Source organism: Orbicella franksi, chromosome 8, assembly GCF_964199315.1.
Source record: "Orbicella franksi chromosome 8, jaOrbFran1.1, whole genome shotgun sequence".
Classification (NCBI taxonomy): Eukaryota; Metazoa; Cnidaria; class Anthozoa; order Scleractinia; family Merulinidae; genus Orbicella; species Orbicella franksi.
In genome coordinates this window covers 20357214-20374714 of record NC_138152.1, presented here as the reverse complement: position 1 = coordinate 20374714, position 17501 = coordinate 20357214, and the positions used below count along the sequence as shown (strand labels likewise).

General features: G+C 41.5%; 2 protein-coding genes across 2 annotated transcripts; both read right to left on the bottom strand.

Annotated features, from left to right (window-relative positions):
- Positions 1–488: 488 nt before the first annotated feature.
- Positions 489–1508, bottom strand: LOC145495870 (uncharacterized). The gene has a single exon (XM_081475459.1). It carries the CDS (start codon positions 1256–1258, stop codon positions 650–652), a length of 609 nt encoding a protein of 202 aa, XP_081331585.1. The 5' UTR covers positions 1259–1508; the 3' UTR covers positions 489–649.
- Positions 1509–15044: 13536 nt separating this feature from the next.
- Positions 15045–16947, bottom strand: LOC145494596 (uncharacterized). Its single transcript, XM_081474113.1, has one exon. It carries the CDS (start codon positions 15799–15801, stop codon positions 15415–15417), a length of 387 nt encoding a protein of 128 aa, XP_081330239.1. The 5' UTR covers positions 15802–16947; the 3' UTR covers positions 15045–15414.
- Between the last annotated feature and the right edge of the window lie 554 nt (positions 16948–17501).

Genomic DNA, 17501 nt, shown 5'->3' with positions numbered 1-17501 from the left:
AGGCTGCTTAGGTAATGATTGTACATGTTTCACATGACTTGTTCATTTCCAGAAGATGTGTCACTACTTTCGCTGATTACCAATGGCCGTTTTAGAGATAAATTTAACCAATTCTCTATCGTTTATGGCAATTAGATCATTGACAAATTAACTCAAGTGGAAATACGATAAATTATAACAACTAATAACTGCGTGACGCCATCAGCTCTTCTACGACTTCTACGCTGTGTGGAAAATTTGTACTGATTCGCAATATGCTCATCCTCAACTAGAAAATAACAGGAAAAGGCCGGATTTCTAGAATTTAGCCGAGAAAGAGATTGCGTTTGCGTTTCAATCATATTGGGACACGTATATTGGTGTTTGAAGTTTAGTTACCTGTTGGAATACCCTTTAAATTGATGTCATGAGTCTGTCCGGTTTTATCCCGGAGCTTCAAGGACTCGGGCATTAACCCATATGTTTCTCCGAACCAGAGTGCATCTTTGGCTTTCCTTCTGCAAAGAAATAACAAAGGGCAATATGATCCTATGTATACAACCGTAGGTAGCTATGTTCTTAGGTCTTGTCATAATTTGTGTGAAGGCTTTCCCTAGGTATTGTTTACAATAGTTGTTTACGATAGTTAAAGCACTTGATTAAAGTTTACTCACTGTATTTGTGTCAATTGCCTGTATTGCTGCTTCTTTCCCACTTCTGTGTAGTCATTTCCAGAGTGGGCTAGTCTTTGCCGCATCTTATTGTAGAGATCGGCCGCCTTTTCCTCCACAGTCTCGCGAAGGTTGCTATTCTCTTCTATGAGGTGAGCCAAGACGTCTTTTGGTGATTCCGCGATCTCCTCCGGTTTCACTCCCAGCTTAATCCACGTCTCCGCTCGCATCTCTTTCCGTTTCGTCGTGCTTTTGACGTGTTGCGTCTTTCTCCAAAACCGCCTGATGCTTTCGGCCAACGCTTTTCCTACGCGCTCTCCAGCAGATTCTGTCAATCGATAGCCAAGAGGCAGAATACTTAATTGCAGAAGCGCAAACACTGTGTTCGGCTGTCCACAAACTTCTCTCCATCTCCAAAGAGCTTCGCCATTCAGTTGAAATTGAAATATGCCATTCCTTTCATTGACGAACGGAGGTACTATGTTGATCAGCAGGGGATGGATCGGGGTTTCGAAGAGCTCTGAAAAGAGCTCCCGATCACTTACGATTTCGCTTTCCATGTTCATTGAGCAACAGGTTTTCGAATGTATCAGCTGCGCCGACAGCATACTTTTGAAATTCGCGGTAATGAATATTTCAGTTACAGTCAAGTGGTTTTCTTGAATGGGTATTGTTTAGTTTTGACAGCCATTGTTATACAGACGTGTGCTTAAGACAATAGCTCTTCCATCGAAGACGCGCCATTTTCAAATGCAACTCCAACAAGAAGTTTTCAAACTCAAAAAGCTACAGGTTCCTGTGGACCGATTTTCAAATTTGAAACGGGTTTTGTTTCAGTAAAAAGCCATCTTTCATTTGCCGTGCATGAAAATTAGGAAGGCCGGTTTAGATGGTCTGAAAATTGTTTCTGAAAACGGTCCCCATACAAAAAATGGCCAATTTTTGCCCATTTTCAAGAGCAAAAAGCTACTCCTTATACCTCATATATCAACTTACTTAACGGCTTAAATTGAAGATTCAACCTTCTTCTTCAAAAAGCCGCGCGTGAAAGTTGAAGTTTTAACTCCTGGAAACCAGAACAGTAAGTTTTATCAACGCTATTGGGCCAATTTGGACCCTTTCTTCTCTTAATCAGGGCATTTCACGACACGCAAACATTCAAATTTGCCGCTTCGCCGGTCATGAATAATTAATAATGTCCAGGCATTCTACCCGATGAAATCTACTTTTTCTACTTTAGTGGTTTGTTCAATGTAGTAACACTTTGAGACATTTAAATTTACAGGTCATAATATTGGTAGACAAATATACATTTAAAGTGGTCGATCTAAATTAAAGTACCATTCTCTGGGTGCAGCTCCGCCGGGCCCTTTTGCTGAAAAACATAACAACATTTTTGCATTCATTAGGAATAAAAGTTGTCGAATGATTTTTTTGAAACGTTTTTGAATGTTCGAAAAATGCAATAAAGGGATAGGTAACCGTGCTTAGCCTGCGTGTAGCCGTATCCACCCCCGAGGATAAAGGGGGATGGGTACGGCTACACGTAGGCTACATCGTGCTCGGATAAGAGATTTGGTGGGCCAACTCCATTTGCGCCTGTACTAGTTCTAATCACGTGCTTCATTTTATCGGTTCACGTTACATTTTGCGGCAGCTGGAAACAAAGTTTATTAAACACACCTGGAACAATGCTGCTATATTTAATCCACATGCCTGGAACAATCAGAAGCTGGTCAAAATGTTTGCATACGTACAGGTAAAAGGTATTAACACGAGTGAGACGCTCTCTGATACGACGTGAACCCGTTCTTTTCGTGATGAATTGGGAGAAAGTTTTGTTTATGACCTGTTTGGCTTTTGGGCATTTCCCGTCTGACGTTCAGTTTGTGCCTCGACATCTCTTGAGGGTCCCCAGCTACATCTTTCAGTTCGCCCTTTCCAGCCAAGACCAAGGGAAGAACGATGCATTGTATGGACATTTTGTGGAGTGGTAAACATCGCAACACGCGCAAGAATCAGTTCCGCATCACTCGTCGCATCTTAAACTTGAGTGTTATATTTGAAGTACTTGCTGTCTCTGTTGACTGTCTTCGGTCTTTGCGATCAAAGGAGCCCTGTCTACCAACTAGTGACTTTTCCTTAGGGGTTATCTGGATCAGGATTAGTGATCCAGTATCACTCAGATCATGGTACATTAAAGAAACCGTTGAATCCACCCTGATCGCCGATTTTTCGGCTCCTCGTTTGATGTACCATGATCCGATTGATTTGGATCACTGATCGTGATCAATATACCCCAAAGGAACGCAGCCTTACACGAACAGCAAACATCCATCTTGTTTTATTCTCGGAAAGAGCGACTGTTTCAATGAAAATCTACTTTCAGAATATATACAATATTTTGACTTGTTTATTGTATCGAGAAATATCGCCCCAAACGTTGCCATGGCAATTTTGAAATTTCACATCATCATCGGTCCTCATTGCACCATGGGAGGCATAAGGCCCTCACACACACAAAAAAAACAACAACAACGACAGAAAAAAAAAGGTCTTCACAGTCTCTCTCCAGCGTAAATGATCTTGTGCCACCTTCCGCATTTCGCCCCAGGTCAGGTGTATGGATTTAAGTTTTTCTCTGATGACCTCCTCTTGATTGTTTTAGGCCTCTCCCGTTGTCTTTTCTCCTCTGGTGTCCAAAACAAACCTTCTCTAGCAACGTCGCTGGGGTCTTTTCTTATTAAATTAACACATGTCCATTTCCACCAGGTGAAGCTCACCATGATGTCCTCTTGCTTACAAATGTTGCGCACTTCAACGTTTGTTATTTGCTGTGGCCATCTTGTACCCAGTATAATGAGAAGGCATTTATGGGTAAAACCCTCAGCTTTCTAACAATTTCCTGAGTTGTTTTCCAGCTTTCCGAGCCGTAAAGGAGCACCGTCTTTACATTTGAGTTGTAAAGCTTTAATCTGGTCTTAAGGACGTTCGTGTAGTTGTTTCTGCGCATCCTTACTGCGCACGCAAATTCACACGCTACGTCATGCATGAGAGCGCGCGCTATGTAATAAAATGAACAATGATAGGACAGATGGCCATTGCTATAGCTTTGCTTGGATTTAACGATTTTGGACGTTCGGTGTCCTCTACTTTTCTTTCCAGCAACAGATTTTATTTACAATCATCCCCACATTGTCCAAAAATGAACAAAAAATCAATGTGGGAAGTTAAAAAATTTCAAGATTTCTGTCTACGGGATATGGAATCCCGCCATCTTGCGGCTGCGAGGCGCGTGAAACTATGGTCGCTAAATGCGAACTTGTTCTTTGGGGAACCTCACCAGTTGACTAAATTCACTTAATTAATGGGTCCACTTAAAAAATATCTGGTAGAGAAAAAACATTTCACTTCAAAGGTCTAATTGCACTATTTTGGGGTTTACAGACACTATGGCCTTATTCGCTAACGAAGCCCGATTTTTTCCAATTGAGGATGTTCTTCCGGGCAAGTTCTCTCCAAAACGAAGTCGGTGACCACCCATTTTTTTACATTTCTGACATAACTAACTCATCATCTTACAGTGGTAAAAGTCTCAGAAAAAAATCAATGCTGGAAAATTTTTCCGCGAACGTTCTTAAGAGAGATCTTTTTTGAACTCCATATTGGCTTCAATGATGTAAATGCTCAGTGCCTAGCTTTGCCAATTCGAGCTTTCACATCCGCGTCTGCACCTCCCTGCACATCAATCACACTGCCAAGGTGGGACAGCTGGTCTAATTTCTCTATCTCCTATCCATCTATTTTTACTTGGCAGTTTCGCTTGCAACCATTGTTCATCCATTTTGATCTTTCTGCTGTTGATCGTTAACCCGAACTTGCGTGGGTTGTTGCTTAATCTAGTTGTTTCCACGCTTAGATGTGCTCCAGAGCTGGATAGCAGGCAGGGGTCTCCTTTATTAGGCGATTGTCCACTGTTTGGTGAATTCTTGTGAGGATGATTCTGGTGAACACTGTAGACGCCATAGATAAGGGAGTTATTCCCCTCCCAATTGGTACATTCGGTGGTGTCGCCCGTCTTTGGGATTTTCACGATAAGTTCTCTGCGCCAGTCATCCGGAATCTGTTCTCCTTGCCATATGCGCTCAAACAAGACAAAGAGCACACCGGAAGCTGTTTCTGTATCTGCATTTAGTAACTCTGCCAGTATGTCATCACAGCCAGGGGCTTTGCTGGTCTCAGTTGTCCAATTGCTGGTTGTATAAGTTTCAGTTCTAGTTATTGCGTCTGAATTTATGTCTAATTCAGGTACGTTGATCTCCAGACGAGGGGGATTGCGTGGGTCATCTCTGTTGGGCGTTTCACTAAAGTGTTCCGCCCACCGTCTCAGTTGTTCTTCTATCGTTGTCAGGGAATTTCCATTTAGGTCCTTAATCGTTGTAGATTCGGGATTTACCAGAGACTTCTTGTAATGTTATACAGCTTTCTGCTATCATTTTCCTTTGCTCCCTTTTCTGCTTCTTTTGGTTTATTCTCCTTGTAGTTTCTCTTGTCTTGACGGGCGCTTTTCTTAACAAATCTTCAGCTAGAGTGTGGTGGTTATTATTTAACATCCGTTTCTTTACCTCTTTCCTTTCTTGAATTGAATAACCTAACACTAACTGTCCTGTTTATAAATATATGCTCTTAACATTTTGCCATATATCTTCTAACCCCGATTTCTACCCCCTGAACATCCATTTCCGCTAGAACCTCAATCCTGTTTTGTAGTCTTTTAAAAGCCGAACTCTCTTTGGGTTAATAGATCTTTACGATTATCAAGGCCTACCGTTCTCCTCGCGGACTCTTTTACTACCCTCCTTAGTTTCAAACGGAGTTTGCCGACCATCAGCACTTCCAATATCTGCACCCCTAGACACCCTTGTGTCTAGTTAGTAGCTATTAATTGTAATGCGATCTATCTGGTTTTTATATATATAGCCCTTAAGTTTTCGTTTTGCAAACCCACATTCCAGCTCTGTAAAACGTCTTCATGCCTATTAAGAGTTACTTTTATTTCTAAATATTTCATAGGGTATATGTTTAGTACGGTTGTTGGTGGGAAGAGAAATGCTTAGTCATTTGAAAAACAATACTGAAGCGAGGATTCCATAGAACTAACAATATATATATATTTTTTCAGGAGTTTGGTGAAATGGCCGGCAATGGTGGCGAAAATGAATGTTTGTCATCTTCAATTATATTGTGGGACAATAGCTCCAAGAACCATATCAATGACGTCGTTTTATCTGTGGTGAATGGCACAACTGCAGCGTTCGCTTTACTTAGCAACCTGGCCATCACTGTGACGATGATCAAGAAACAGTTGATCGTGACACCATATGACATTCTCATTGGTAGCCTCACACTGGTGGACTGTGTAGCTGCCATAGTAGCAAAGCCCTTGTACATTGCTCTGCGCATGTTTCTACACCACGATCAAGTGGCCTGTGACTCGCTACGGTCCTTGACAAACGTAGCTGAATCTGCCATCTTGTTCTGCGTTGGTTGTTCACTCTTGCATATAGTTCTGATTGCTGGAGATCGATGCGTTGCGTTATGCAAGCCTGTGGGATATCGAACAAACTACGCTAAGAAAGGTAATGTTTGCATGAAGCTTTTCTTCCCATTTTGGTGAGGTGAGTCATGTTGGGAGGAGAGATCCTCTTGGACCTTTTGGGTGTTCTTAGACAAGACACCGTTACTCTCTCCAATTGGAGGTATAAATGAGAGCCAGTGAATTATTTTCCAACCTGAAGTAGCAATAACTGTAACGAATGATAAATTTATAAACTCGTGGCCTTCAGTGGGCATCTCAGCTATATGGAGACATACCTCGCATGTTTATCGGAATACATATCATGTATTCTTAATGTATCGCTACTTTTTGAGACGAGTAACATGTTTCCTCTGATAAAAAATGAATATATCCTGAGAATGCCACTGAAACGGTATATATATATATATATTTTCGCTTTTTCCAGTGGCCCTTTGGCTTGCCGGCACATGCTGGCTAAATTGGTGTTTCTTCATCATCTTCGTCCAGTGGATCATTCCAACAAGTGCTGTATCAGTCGTCAGAGCGTTCATGGCAGCGGTTCTTTTGACATCTCTTGTGGTGCTTAAGATTAAGACAGCTGTGATCGTCGTTCGATACAATCGCTCTGTGCTGGGAAGCGGCACCTATTCACTTTATACCCAGCGACTAACTATAAGAGAGAGGAAGGTGCTTGCTGACACAAGATTCACTTTGCTCACATTCATGGTGTTATTTATCCCTACTGCTGCTCTAAGTATAGTGAGACCAGCTGGTATCTATGGAAGCGCTGTGTTTCCTTGGACAATTACCATCACCCTTCTTAACTCCGCTGTAAATCCTCTTATCCAATTGTGGCGAAACCGAAAGTTAAGGCAATCGATAGCTGAAGTCTTTTGGCCGTGTGGATATTGAATCTTTTACTATACTACTTACTCCTGCTAAAAGGTCTGGCAACAGTTTCCAACACTTTTCCAACCACTATACTTTGAAGAATTAAGCTGCCATTTTTTTTCAAGTGATACTACAATAATGCAATCAAACAACTGTCTAGTCATCGGTAAACAAGCTGCGCTCATTTTTTTATATATAACAGATTAGCATCGCAACAACACAACGTGTTAAAAACACCCTTAATTTTAGCTTTAATCCCTTATAAAAAACGAGTGGTTCCGGACGGAAAGTGTGAAGTCAGAAAACTCTACTTAGTTATAAACAGGTGAACGACATAAAGATGGTGTTCATGAAAAATAGTGACTTGAATATGCTAATTTAGTGAACGATACATTCGTTTGAACTAGCGATATTTCATACCGTAGGCCCTTAGAACTGAAGTCTACAGCTATTTTAAACTTGTCCGCATGTTCCGTAGCACGGTTTTGTTTTACATGTATTCCATGTGTATTCAGCAAGATCTTTGATTCAGACCTTCTTGCAACCCAAAGGACGATATCATTGCTTGTAAGTCATCGGTCGAGTCTTCTTGATGCTTATTCCTTACCATTTCGAACTCTTTAATGTAAGGTGCATGTGTCTTGGTTCTGCGTACAGAATTTTGCCCTCTAGAAGAAAACCACGACAGAGGAAGCTGTGTTTGTTTCGGATGTTCCAATCGAAAAATTACTTTCTCCTACCCCCTGGAATAGGCAAAGGTCCAAAACACAATAGATAAACAAAGAAATATCTGGGGAGTGAGAAAGAGGCAATTTCTCGGTATTTTCAAAGGGCCACTTGCCTCACCTACCCTGCTCCCTCAGCTACCCCTACAAAAAGTTAACGGAGTTGAGAACATAAAGTTTAATAAACTTCTGTTACGGTCTTTTAGTATGTAGTCATATTGTGCCCAGCTGACGAAAATATTGACATCTGAAGTCCATGTTTTCGATCAGGAACTAGCATTTCGTTTACGTGAAGGACCTTTCCCAATAGTCTAATACCAACAGCCCTCCGTGCTACGGATTCCACACTAAAAACGAGCTCGGTGACCCCCATGTTTAGTGTAGAGTGCTCAATTGGGATGGTTTGGGCCGCCAGCTGCTAGGGCACTATGCAACTAAGAACCTAATGCACCAGTACAAACTCTAATGTTTGTTTAATTAAGTAATTCCAATTAATTAATTAGTCTACAGCAAGGAAGTGGCAGATGCCAGCTCCCTTATGTGAGGTTGTAGCAGATCCATGGCAGCCACCACTGAGTCTAGCAGATGCCAGTGCCTATGTGCAGTTCTGTTTTCAATCTTGAGCAAGTGGCAGCTAGCAGTAATGGCTCTGAAATGCTGGGTAATCCATACCATAAAATTCAGGGTCGGTGCAAAACGTGGACCTCTCAATCTGGACCCCCTGTTGGACCCCCTTTTGGACCCTATCTGGACCCCATCTGGACCCCTTCTTGACCCCTTCTGGGCCCCCTACTGGATCCTCTTCTGGACCCCCATCTGGACCTCCTTTTTTTTCTTCTAGAAAATACGGGCTTCTGATTTAAATAATTGAACTTAGAACATAAGGCGATGAATTCTATTTAATCAGTGAGCAAGGTGTGAAGAAATAAATAAATTCACGCAGCGTTGTGTCTGGAATAATATAATGGCTGTGGCCGCACTGTGAGAGTTAAGCAGATTATTTCTAATTAATCAATTACGATTAACCGAGCTACCGAAAAAACGTGAATGGTCGCTATTTTCGGCAGTTCATTGAACTTAAACGGGGTTAACGGTTGCCATGGAAATTAATTGAAGAACAACAGATTTTTTAACGGAGTTAGGTTAATTTTAAACTACCTTTCTATGCTGCGTGAATTCATTATTTCTTCACATTTTGCCCATTTTGCCACATTTTGATTAAATAGAGCCCGTATTTTCGGGAAGAAAAAATAGGTGGTCCAGAAGGTCCTGACACCGCTTGATGGACCGACGTCCAAAATTGATCAAAAAAGGGCGCAAATCCGAGATGTCGTCTTTTTCGGGTGAGGTCACTCTTCCGGTTCTTATCTGGGGGTCCAAATGGGGGTCCTGAAGGGGTTCAGAAGGGGGTTCAAAAGGGGGTCCAGAAGGGGGTCCAGAAGGGATCCAAAAGGGATCCAGATGGGGTCCAAAAGGGGTTCCAGTAGGGGGTCCAGATTGAGGGGTCCACGTTTTGTACCGAGACTAAAATTCAGAAATACATGTAACTTTCAATTGACAGTTTGTCATTTCATTTTCCTGTCCCTCACTTTCATCAGTATTGTTCACGCTGTGAAATGAAATCATCAAAATTTGACCAAGTTTTCAAAATTTACAATTTATTTGTATTTTCTTGACTGTGCAAATTACCTTCATCGAAATGTAAAACCTCCATTGTTAACTGTGATCTACTTTTAAATGCTGAAAGGCTTAAGTAATTTTCTATGAGTGTTTATTTTCTGAAAGTTGTGGATCAGTGTGGCGAGAATTTACCAGACAGCATGAGCCATTGGTATATTTCAACGATCTTTAATTTACTCCTAGTAGTTCAGTCTGTTATGTCATTGAATTCTACATGCATTGTATCAAAGTGACAGATGCAGCAAATGAAACAAGATGATTAAAGTTTAAATTTTTAAGGTAAGTTGTTTCCACATACTTCCATTTTTAAAGCTGGTTTTATCACAACTAAGCAAATGGAAAAATAGAAGAGAATTACAACAACAAATTGTTTCATGTTTAAATGTTAAGTTTGCATTTAATTACAAATAGATGATCCTGTACTGTATTGTCATGAAATGGTCAATTGAAATCTTACATGATGTTACAGTGTTAGAACTACTACATATTTTTGTGGTCTGTACAACGTAGAGTATACTATTGCTTTTATCCTAAGCACTTCTTGCCATTGAATAGTTGTCCTCATTTCATCACAAGAACTGGTCATGGGTTATTTTTGAAGGCAAACTTCAAAGTCTGCCTATACTTAATACGTGTATGTACCAGCCATGTGTAAAGTGTATCTAAAAAGCAAATTTACATGTTAATAGTGATATTTTAGTTATTAGGGAGGGGGAGGATTCAATCTGTGGGAGGAATATGGACTAATGTAGGGGTTAACGGTTTAACGATGTTGGTTTTAGTTTAGATATGTAGTCATGTAGAGATGTGCATGTTAATCCTGAATAACCTGAAATTTGGTGACTTGGAAAATATCTTTTCTTATTTCTTTCTCCAGCTTCTCAGCAGTCTGGAATCCTAAATACTTGAATCTGATTGGCTAACCGAGCATGCTCCAGCAGTATGGCTTTTCCCATCTGGACCCTGAGTACGGAACACCCCAAAATTTTCAACTTTGGCAATTTTTTGAAGCTTTTTAACTTGTCTATAACTAATTCCATTTTCAGTTGGCCAACAGTTAGTGATGTTCAAGAACAGATTTAAAAATGTGTCCAGTGTCAACATGTCAAATTTATGAACTGGACACATCACTGACACTCTGGATTACAAATTTTCTGAAAGTTGGCATTACCAAGTAAGATATTTCCTGAAGCATATATGTGTGTAATTAATTTCTCACACATTGTCTTGCTTGAGAAACGATCCATACCCCTCATGGACGTTTTTTCTTTGGGAGCTCCCCCCTCCTTTACCTTGTTCTTAGAATTTCTTAAGACTGGCCATGGGTATGGATATTTTCTGCAACTGCATGTTTAGATGTACATGTACTAAGCAATAACATCTGAAACTAAACTAATATTGTCGTACAATTACAGCCAAAGAGAGGGTCATGAAGGGGGGTACCAAATCCCAGTTCCCAGATTAAATTGGGTCCAAATCCCAGTTACCAAATCTAAAATCCCATTCCTAGTGATTGTTTGCAGACTACTGTGTATAATTAATTAAATGCTTGACTGACGTTGTTTGGATACACACATACCTTCACCTGGACTGAAGAAAATCTCTCATTCTTCTGGTGAGCAGTCTTTGTCTTCTCACTGTCTCTACTTTCGCTGCTGCTGTACTCGTCACTTTGATCATTGCAGGAGAGAACCTCCGCAGACTGTACATCAGACTCACCCTCTGGACGTTCTGCACTTTCCCCCGGCACTGAGCTTTGCAAACAAGGAAGTACAAACTGCAAATCTAATGGATTAAGCAATGTCTGTGTTTCATACAAATTCAGAGGCAGTGTCCCAGCTCTGTCCATTGTGTTGTCTTGTCGTACACTTCGCTGCCTTACACACTTGTCGTATTGTTTTGCCCACACTCTAATCTCTGCTTCATCATTTCTGGACAATCTTTCTCCGACCGGTTTGGGAATTTCAGCAAGGACTAACTGGCTAGTAGCGGAAGGTTCAACAGCGTAGTATGAGTTGGGATGCGTGTAATAATGTGCAGACCATGGTGTCACTCTCTTTACTCCTTCTTCAACTGATGAACTAAAAATCTGTGCGTATTCGTAGAGAGTAAATGTTTCCTTCTTAAAATGAGTGACTTCATATTGGTTCTCAACATTTAACGCCAGGAGTGATTCTAATTCAAGTTCACCTAGAAACCTTGAGAAGACAGATCTTTGATATTGTGCTCTACCTTGCGAAGCGATTGTGCCATCAGTTCCAATGACTTCAAACACTTGTTTGATAAAGTACCCTATGGCACATCGGTGGTTTCTTTTGCCAAGGACTGTAGCTCTCTTGCCTTCCCTGAGCAATACTTCACGTACTCCAGCACCTCATCCACCATAGCAATTGCTTCATTAACCGACTTAAGTGGTTCTCTAACTGTGCGTTTTTGGAATGAATGTTAAAAGCCTTCACCAGGACTTATAACTTTCCAAGGAACTCTGCAATCCCTGTCAAAGGTCTGTTGATTAGTTTGACCGCGCCAGAACCATCGTGTGTAACGTAAATGTTACGATCAAGTTCACGCAGATTCCAATTGGTTGACACAGTTTCGATTGTGATTGTGAACCTTCACTGTCACCTTTACTGTATCCTGCAATCACAACAACAGCCCCAGATTCAAAGAGCTTAACAGAGTGCTCTTCGCAGAACAAAATATCTTTACCAGGCCAAGCAACATGCACTGCTCGTGATGATATGGGTAGGCCATCACTCCCTCTAACGATTCTTGTTACACCCTGTAATGGAACAAAGACTTGAAGAACACCTTCCGCACAAACAGCAAGTTCATCCCCAGAGAGTGCCGAAGAACTAACATTTGTCTAACTGTCTGCATAGCTGCACATGACATTCACTACTCCAAGGACACCTACTCCGTCAAAATCAGTTGTGATCGAATGAATACTCTTTGTAGGATGCACCAATTAACATGTCACCATTTCCAAGACATAAGTTTACAATTTTCTGTGTGTATTACAGCATTTTTTGAGTTAATATACTTGATTTCGATTATCATAGTCTGCGAATTGGACGCCATTTTTATCTCTCCCGCCACGTGCAAACATGCGCATATCATTCCATCAACAACAAAGCGCTGACCAGGAAAACTGACAGAACTTAACAATAAAACCGTGTGGAGCCCGGTAGATAAAACGTGGAAACGAAAAATGTGATGATTCTATGTGTCTACTGAGGTCTAATGATGCAGAATTTTAATTCTTTATTCAAAAGAATAGGCTCAGTTAAGCAGTGGTGTCAAAAATAGGGTCAGAGAGCGCTAAAAATTGAAATTGTTCATCTCATTCCCAGTGGTTGAATCCCAGACACAGTGCAGTAAATCGCATTTTCCCAGCGCAAAAAAGGGCAAATCCCAGTTCCCATTTTACCCCTTCACGCCCCTCGATCGAATATTCCTTGATGACCTTTGTAATTTACAATGTACAAAAACGATCAGGTTTCACTTCGAAAACTTAGTGTGTAAGCTTAAATTTGGAAGGTATAAACCTGACGCTACGAACAATGAACATAAACACGAATTAAGTACGGTAGCGCGTGGACAAAAAAATTCAAGTAAGCTTTATATCTCTCTCACATCATCTGCAGTGTCACTGAGATAACAATAGAAACAGAGATATCAGATTACTCACCCCTTAAATCTTTTCAAGTTTTCTTGTTGTCTCGAGTCATATTCATGGCGTTTAACTTCTTTGACTAGGGCCTTGACAAGGACAACTTTCGTGTACACGGTGCTCGTGTACAAAAAGATCTGACGTGTTACCATCTGAGCAATAATTTATCCGATACCTCATAAAGAGCAAGAATCACTTTAGACCTGAAAACTCCATCCAAAATGGTTGCAATCACTTATCAAACGTGTACCAATGCTTCAACTGACTTGCCACGGCGAAATGGCGGTCAATTGTCCAGTTCCCAGTCCTCCAAACACTTGAGGCGGTGTCACAGTGATATGTGTATCCCCGTGATATGTGTATCCCCGCACACATATCACTAGTGATATGTGTATCCCCTCCAAAATGGCGACCAGTGATATGTGTCTCCCCCACCCCCCTCCCCTCTACTTTAAAAAACAATATCCTCCTTGAAAGCGTTCTCGTCGTCCGGTCGCTTACTGGACGAACGACTAACCCAAACAGGCTTAAAACACAAATCTCAATTTTTGTAGTTGAAAAAGTTTACGTATCTGCTGCTGGAATTGTGTTCTTGATCCTAACTGGTTTTCTGCGAGCAGGATATAATGAATTTAAAGTTGAACACCAAATGGATCTAGATATATTTCAATTTGAGTTTCACGGCACCGGATTTCTAGGACGATATTAATTGCGAGGTGCATTCTCACCCCTCGAGTAACGCATATTCTCCACTGTTCATCGCCTTGTTTGCATCTGAATTATTCGTGGAGTGAAACACATATCACGGCTTCGACCCGATCGCTATAAAATGATTAGTGGCACTCGTGTATCCCCTGCACCCGCTTTTCAGTTCGACTTTTTGTAAGATATGTTAAGTCTCAAGCTGTATACATAGCTATACTGCGAATATTGCTAGCACGTTTCATACTATTCGACGTTTATTCTTCGGCAGTTAGCCTAGATTACGGCTGTCTTCAGGGGATACACATGTCACTGCGCCATGTAATAATCAGTGATATGTGTATCCCCTGCATGCGGTCGGCGACGGTGTACAACCGAGGTCAGTGAAACTCCAGAAATCCCAAGCTATGAATAAATGCCGGGTGTGAATATTTCTAGCAAGCCAGTTTTGACAATGCAAATGTTATGGGCATTTTTCTTCTTGGGTGGAAAGCCAATATAACAGCTGTGTCCATGGGGATACACATATCACTAGTTCATGAAATAATCAGTGATATGTGTATCCCTTATTATCCCGTGCACGCGTGCACGCGTTTTTAGTGGAATTATCGAGTTTCAAACTTCAGTGAACCCAAGCCGTGTAAAAACGTCGGGTGCTAATATTGCCTGCAGTTTTGACAAGGTTGATGCGTTATATTATAACAGTTGTGTTTCTGGGGATACACATATCACTGCGCCATGAAATAATTAGTGATATGTGTATCCCTTGCACGCGATTTCAGTTTAGATATTTAGACATTCGAGTTGCAAACTCCGCAAACCTCAACCTGGGTATAAACGTCGTAGCGAGTAAGCAGCCAGCACGTTTCGACAATAATTGGCCATTTTCAGGTAGATCAGGTAGATAGCCAATCTAACGGCTGTGTTTAGGGGATACACACTGAGATCACTGCGCCATGAAATAATTAGTGATATGCGTATCCGCTGTTCGAAGTTTTAGTCAGATATACAATCGAGTCGGTTGGAACTCAACCAAACTCAAGAAATCCTAATCTGCTCCGTTGGGCGCGAATTCATTTCTGGTTTCTTCTACTCTTTACAGCGCTCGTCGGAACCTCGCAACCGAGTCGCCATTTTCTTCGTTGAATGCCCAGGCGCGTATCAGTGTTTTGTGTATCCCCACAGGGGATACACATATCACTAGTGATATGTGTGCGGGGATACACATATCACGGGGATACACATATCACTGTGACAGCAGTTAGGTGGAGGCGGCGATGGCCGCGTGGGAGTTGGGTTGAGACCGCCTCCTCTTGGCGCGAAATTAGAATATTAAGCTTTCGTAGAAACGGCGGCGAGCAACGGCTGTTTTGCTTTCGTTTTCAGTGGTCCAATTTGACTTTGCTCGTGGATTTTACGAGCATAATGGCAACTTTTCGAGAAATCCAAGACATTCTAGCTGTTGCATGCTTTGAGGACATCATAGACGAGGATGAATTTCTGTTGTTGAGGGATCTACACACGTCGAAAAATCTTGACTTTCCTTACGAAGACTGAATCAGCCTTTTCTTTACTAGTGCAACCTAGGTCACTGGCCTCTGCCTCCTCCCATTTTTCTGATATTTCTTCCATCAGAATATCCATCTCGCTATCTTCTATGTCAACTCCACTCAGTTTCGCATGATGTTTTCGTTTCGTCTCGAATTTGTCCAGTAGTAGTTTGAAATGTTCCTGTACGTTTTTCTTCTTCACCTGAAACTTCACGGAGGTTTCGTCATTCAGACGATCCGTGATGGCATTCCATATTTTTCCTCGATCTACAGTCCTTGGTTCGAAGATCCATGGTTCTGAAGCTCTGACTTCTTTCGCTAGGATCAAATCATGTGCTTCTGTCCATTCCATGATCGAGCTAGAAGAGAGAAAACAAAAGCTTATTAAAACAGGTCCTGTCTATCGATTCACCGTTCGGAAATATTCCAAAGTTATAGAGACAAATTGGAAGAACAAAATAGCATTTTGCACCAGCAAGTACTTGCAATCTAAAGTTTTAAAGTCTACAAGACGTAAACATCGCTCGGAACAATGTGAATCCCAGGAAACTCACCCATTTCTTTTGCTTTTCTCTCCTTCGCTTGCCATCTTTCTTCTTCACTCACACCTCTAATGTGAAGTAAGATTTTCGCCGTAAAGCAAACGAAATATCAAATATTTGCAAATAAATTACAAAGGGAAGCGTCAAAAAAACATTTTTTGAATTTATAGAAGAGTTTCCGTGTATTTTAGGTGCTACAAATCGGAAAATAAAGTGACCGTCTCACGAGGGGGCCAAACCTACCTTTCTCGCTGCCACCACTGTTGGAAGACGCGGGCAACACTCCGCGTGATTATGCTAATTAGCTCGAGAGCGTGAAATTTTACTTCCGGCTGGCGTCCACCTCACCGCCTCCAGTGTTTGCTTAAGATCTCTATTTAGAGTGGGGAGAATCCGCTGAGCAATATGAGTGCAGGCGCAAGACTCCGTGAAGATGCAACAACAAATTTTGCGCTGGCACAGCGGGTTTCGAAGAGAATGTTTTAGTATTAGAAACATTCCTCATGTGTGTGGCCTTGCATGAACTTTTTCTATGGTCAGTGTACGGTGACGTAAATCAATCACCTGTAGCTGGCAAACACTCTCTTCGAAACTTCGTTGCAGAAATCTGCTGTACTAGCGCAAATAATTTGTTGTTGCATCTTCGCGTAATCACGTAGTCCTGCGCCTGCACTCACATCGCTCACAGTCACGGTCACACGCTGACTTGTTTTGCGTTCTTCCCCACGGATTTTCGAGGAAAAGAGAGACTGCTCGCAGTCTGTTTTAATTTCAACTTTAGTTTTTTTGCTCATTTGCATTACAATGTATTCTAACGTAGATGAAATGCAATTTCTGGTTGCAACTACAAAATCGTCCAAAATTTGCCTTAGATGTTGGATTATTTTAATTATTATACATCGAACTCACTATCTCTTTTCGGATTGGCCGAAAGCGTACAGTGACTTTTCGAAATCAACGCCTGTGACGTCATCTAGCTGAAGATTATACAATAATCACTCAATCATGAAATGATGTGAAGTTTATATGAAATAATTCATATATGAACTGCGGTTGTAGATGAAAGTGAAGAATGATCATCGCAGTGAATTTTCCAATTTAAGCAATTGGAAAGAAGAAGCCTGAAAAAATCAGGGCTTCAACGGGATTCGAACCCGTGACCTCCGCGATACCCGATACCGATAAACTTCACATCGTTTCACTCCTCACGGGAAGATATGAACTCAATAAACTGACCTCGCTCCCAATGTGTGGCTTCATAGCTCAGCTGGTAGAGCATCGCACCGGTATCGCGGAGGTCACGGTCATTCTTCACTTTCATCTACAACCGCAGTTCATATATGAATTATTTCATATAAACTTCACATCATTTCACTCCTCACGGGAAGATATGAACTCAACAAACTGACCTCGCTCCCAATGTGTGGCTTCATAGCACAGTTGGTAGAGCATCGCACCAGTATCGCGGAGGTCACGGGTTCGAATCCCGTTGAAGCCCTGATTTTTTCAG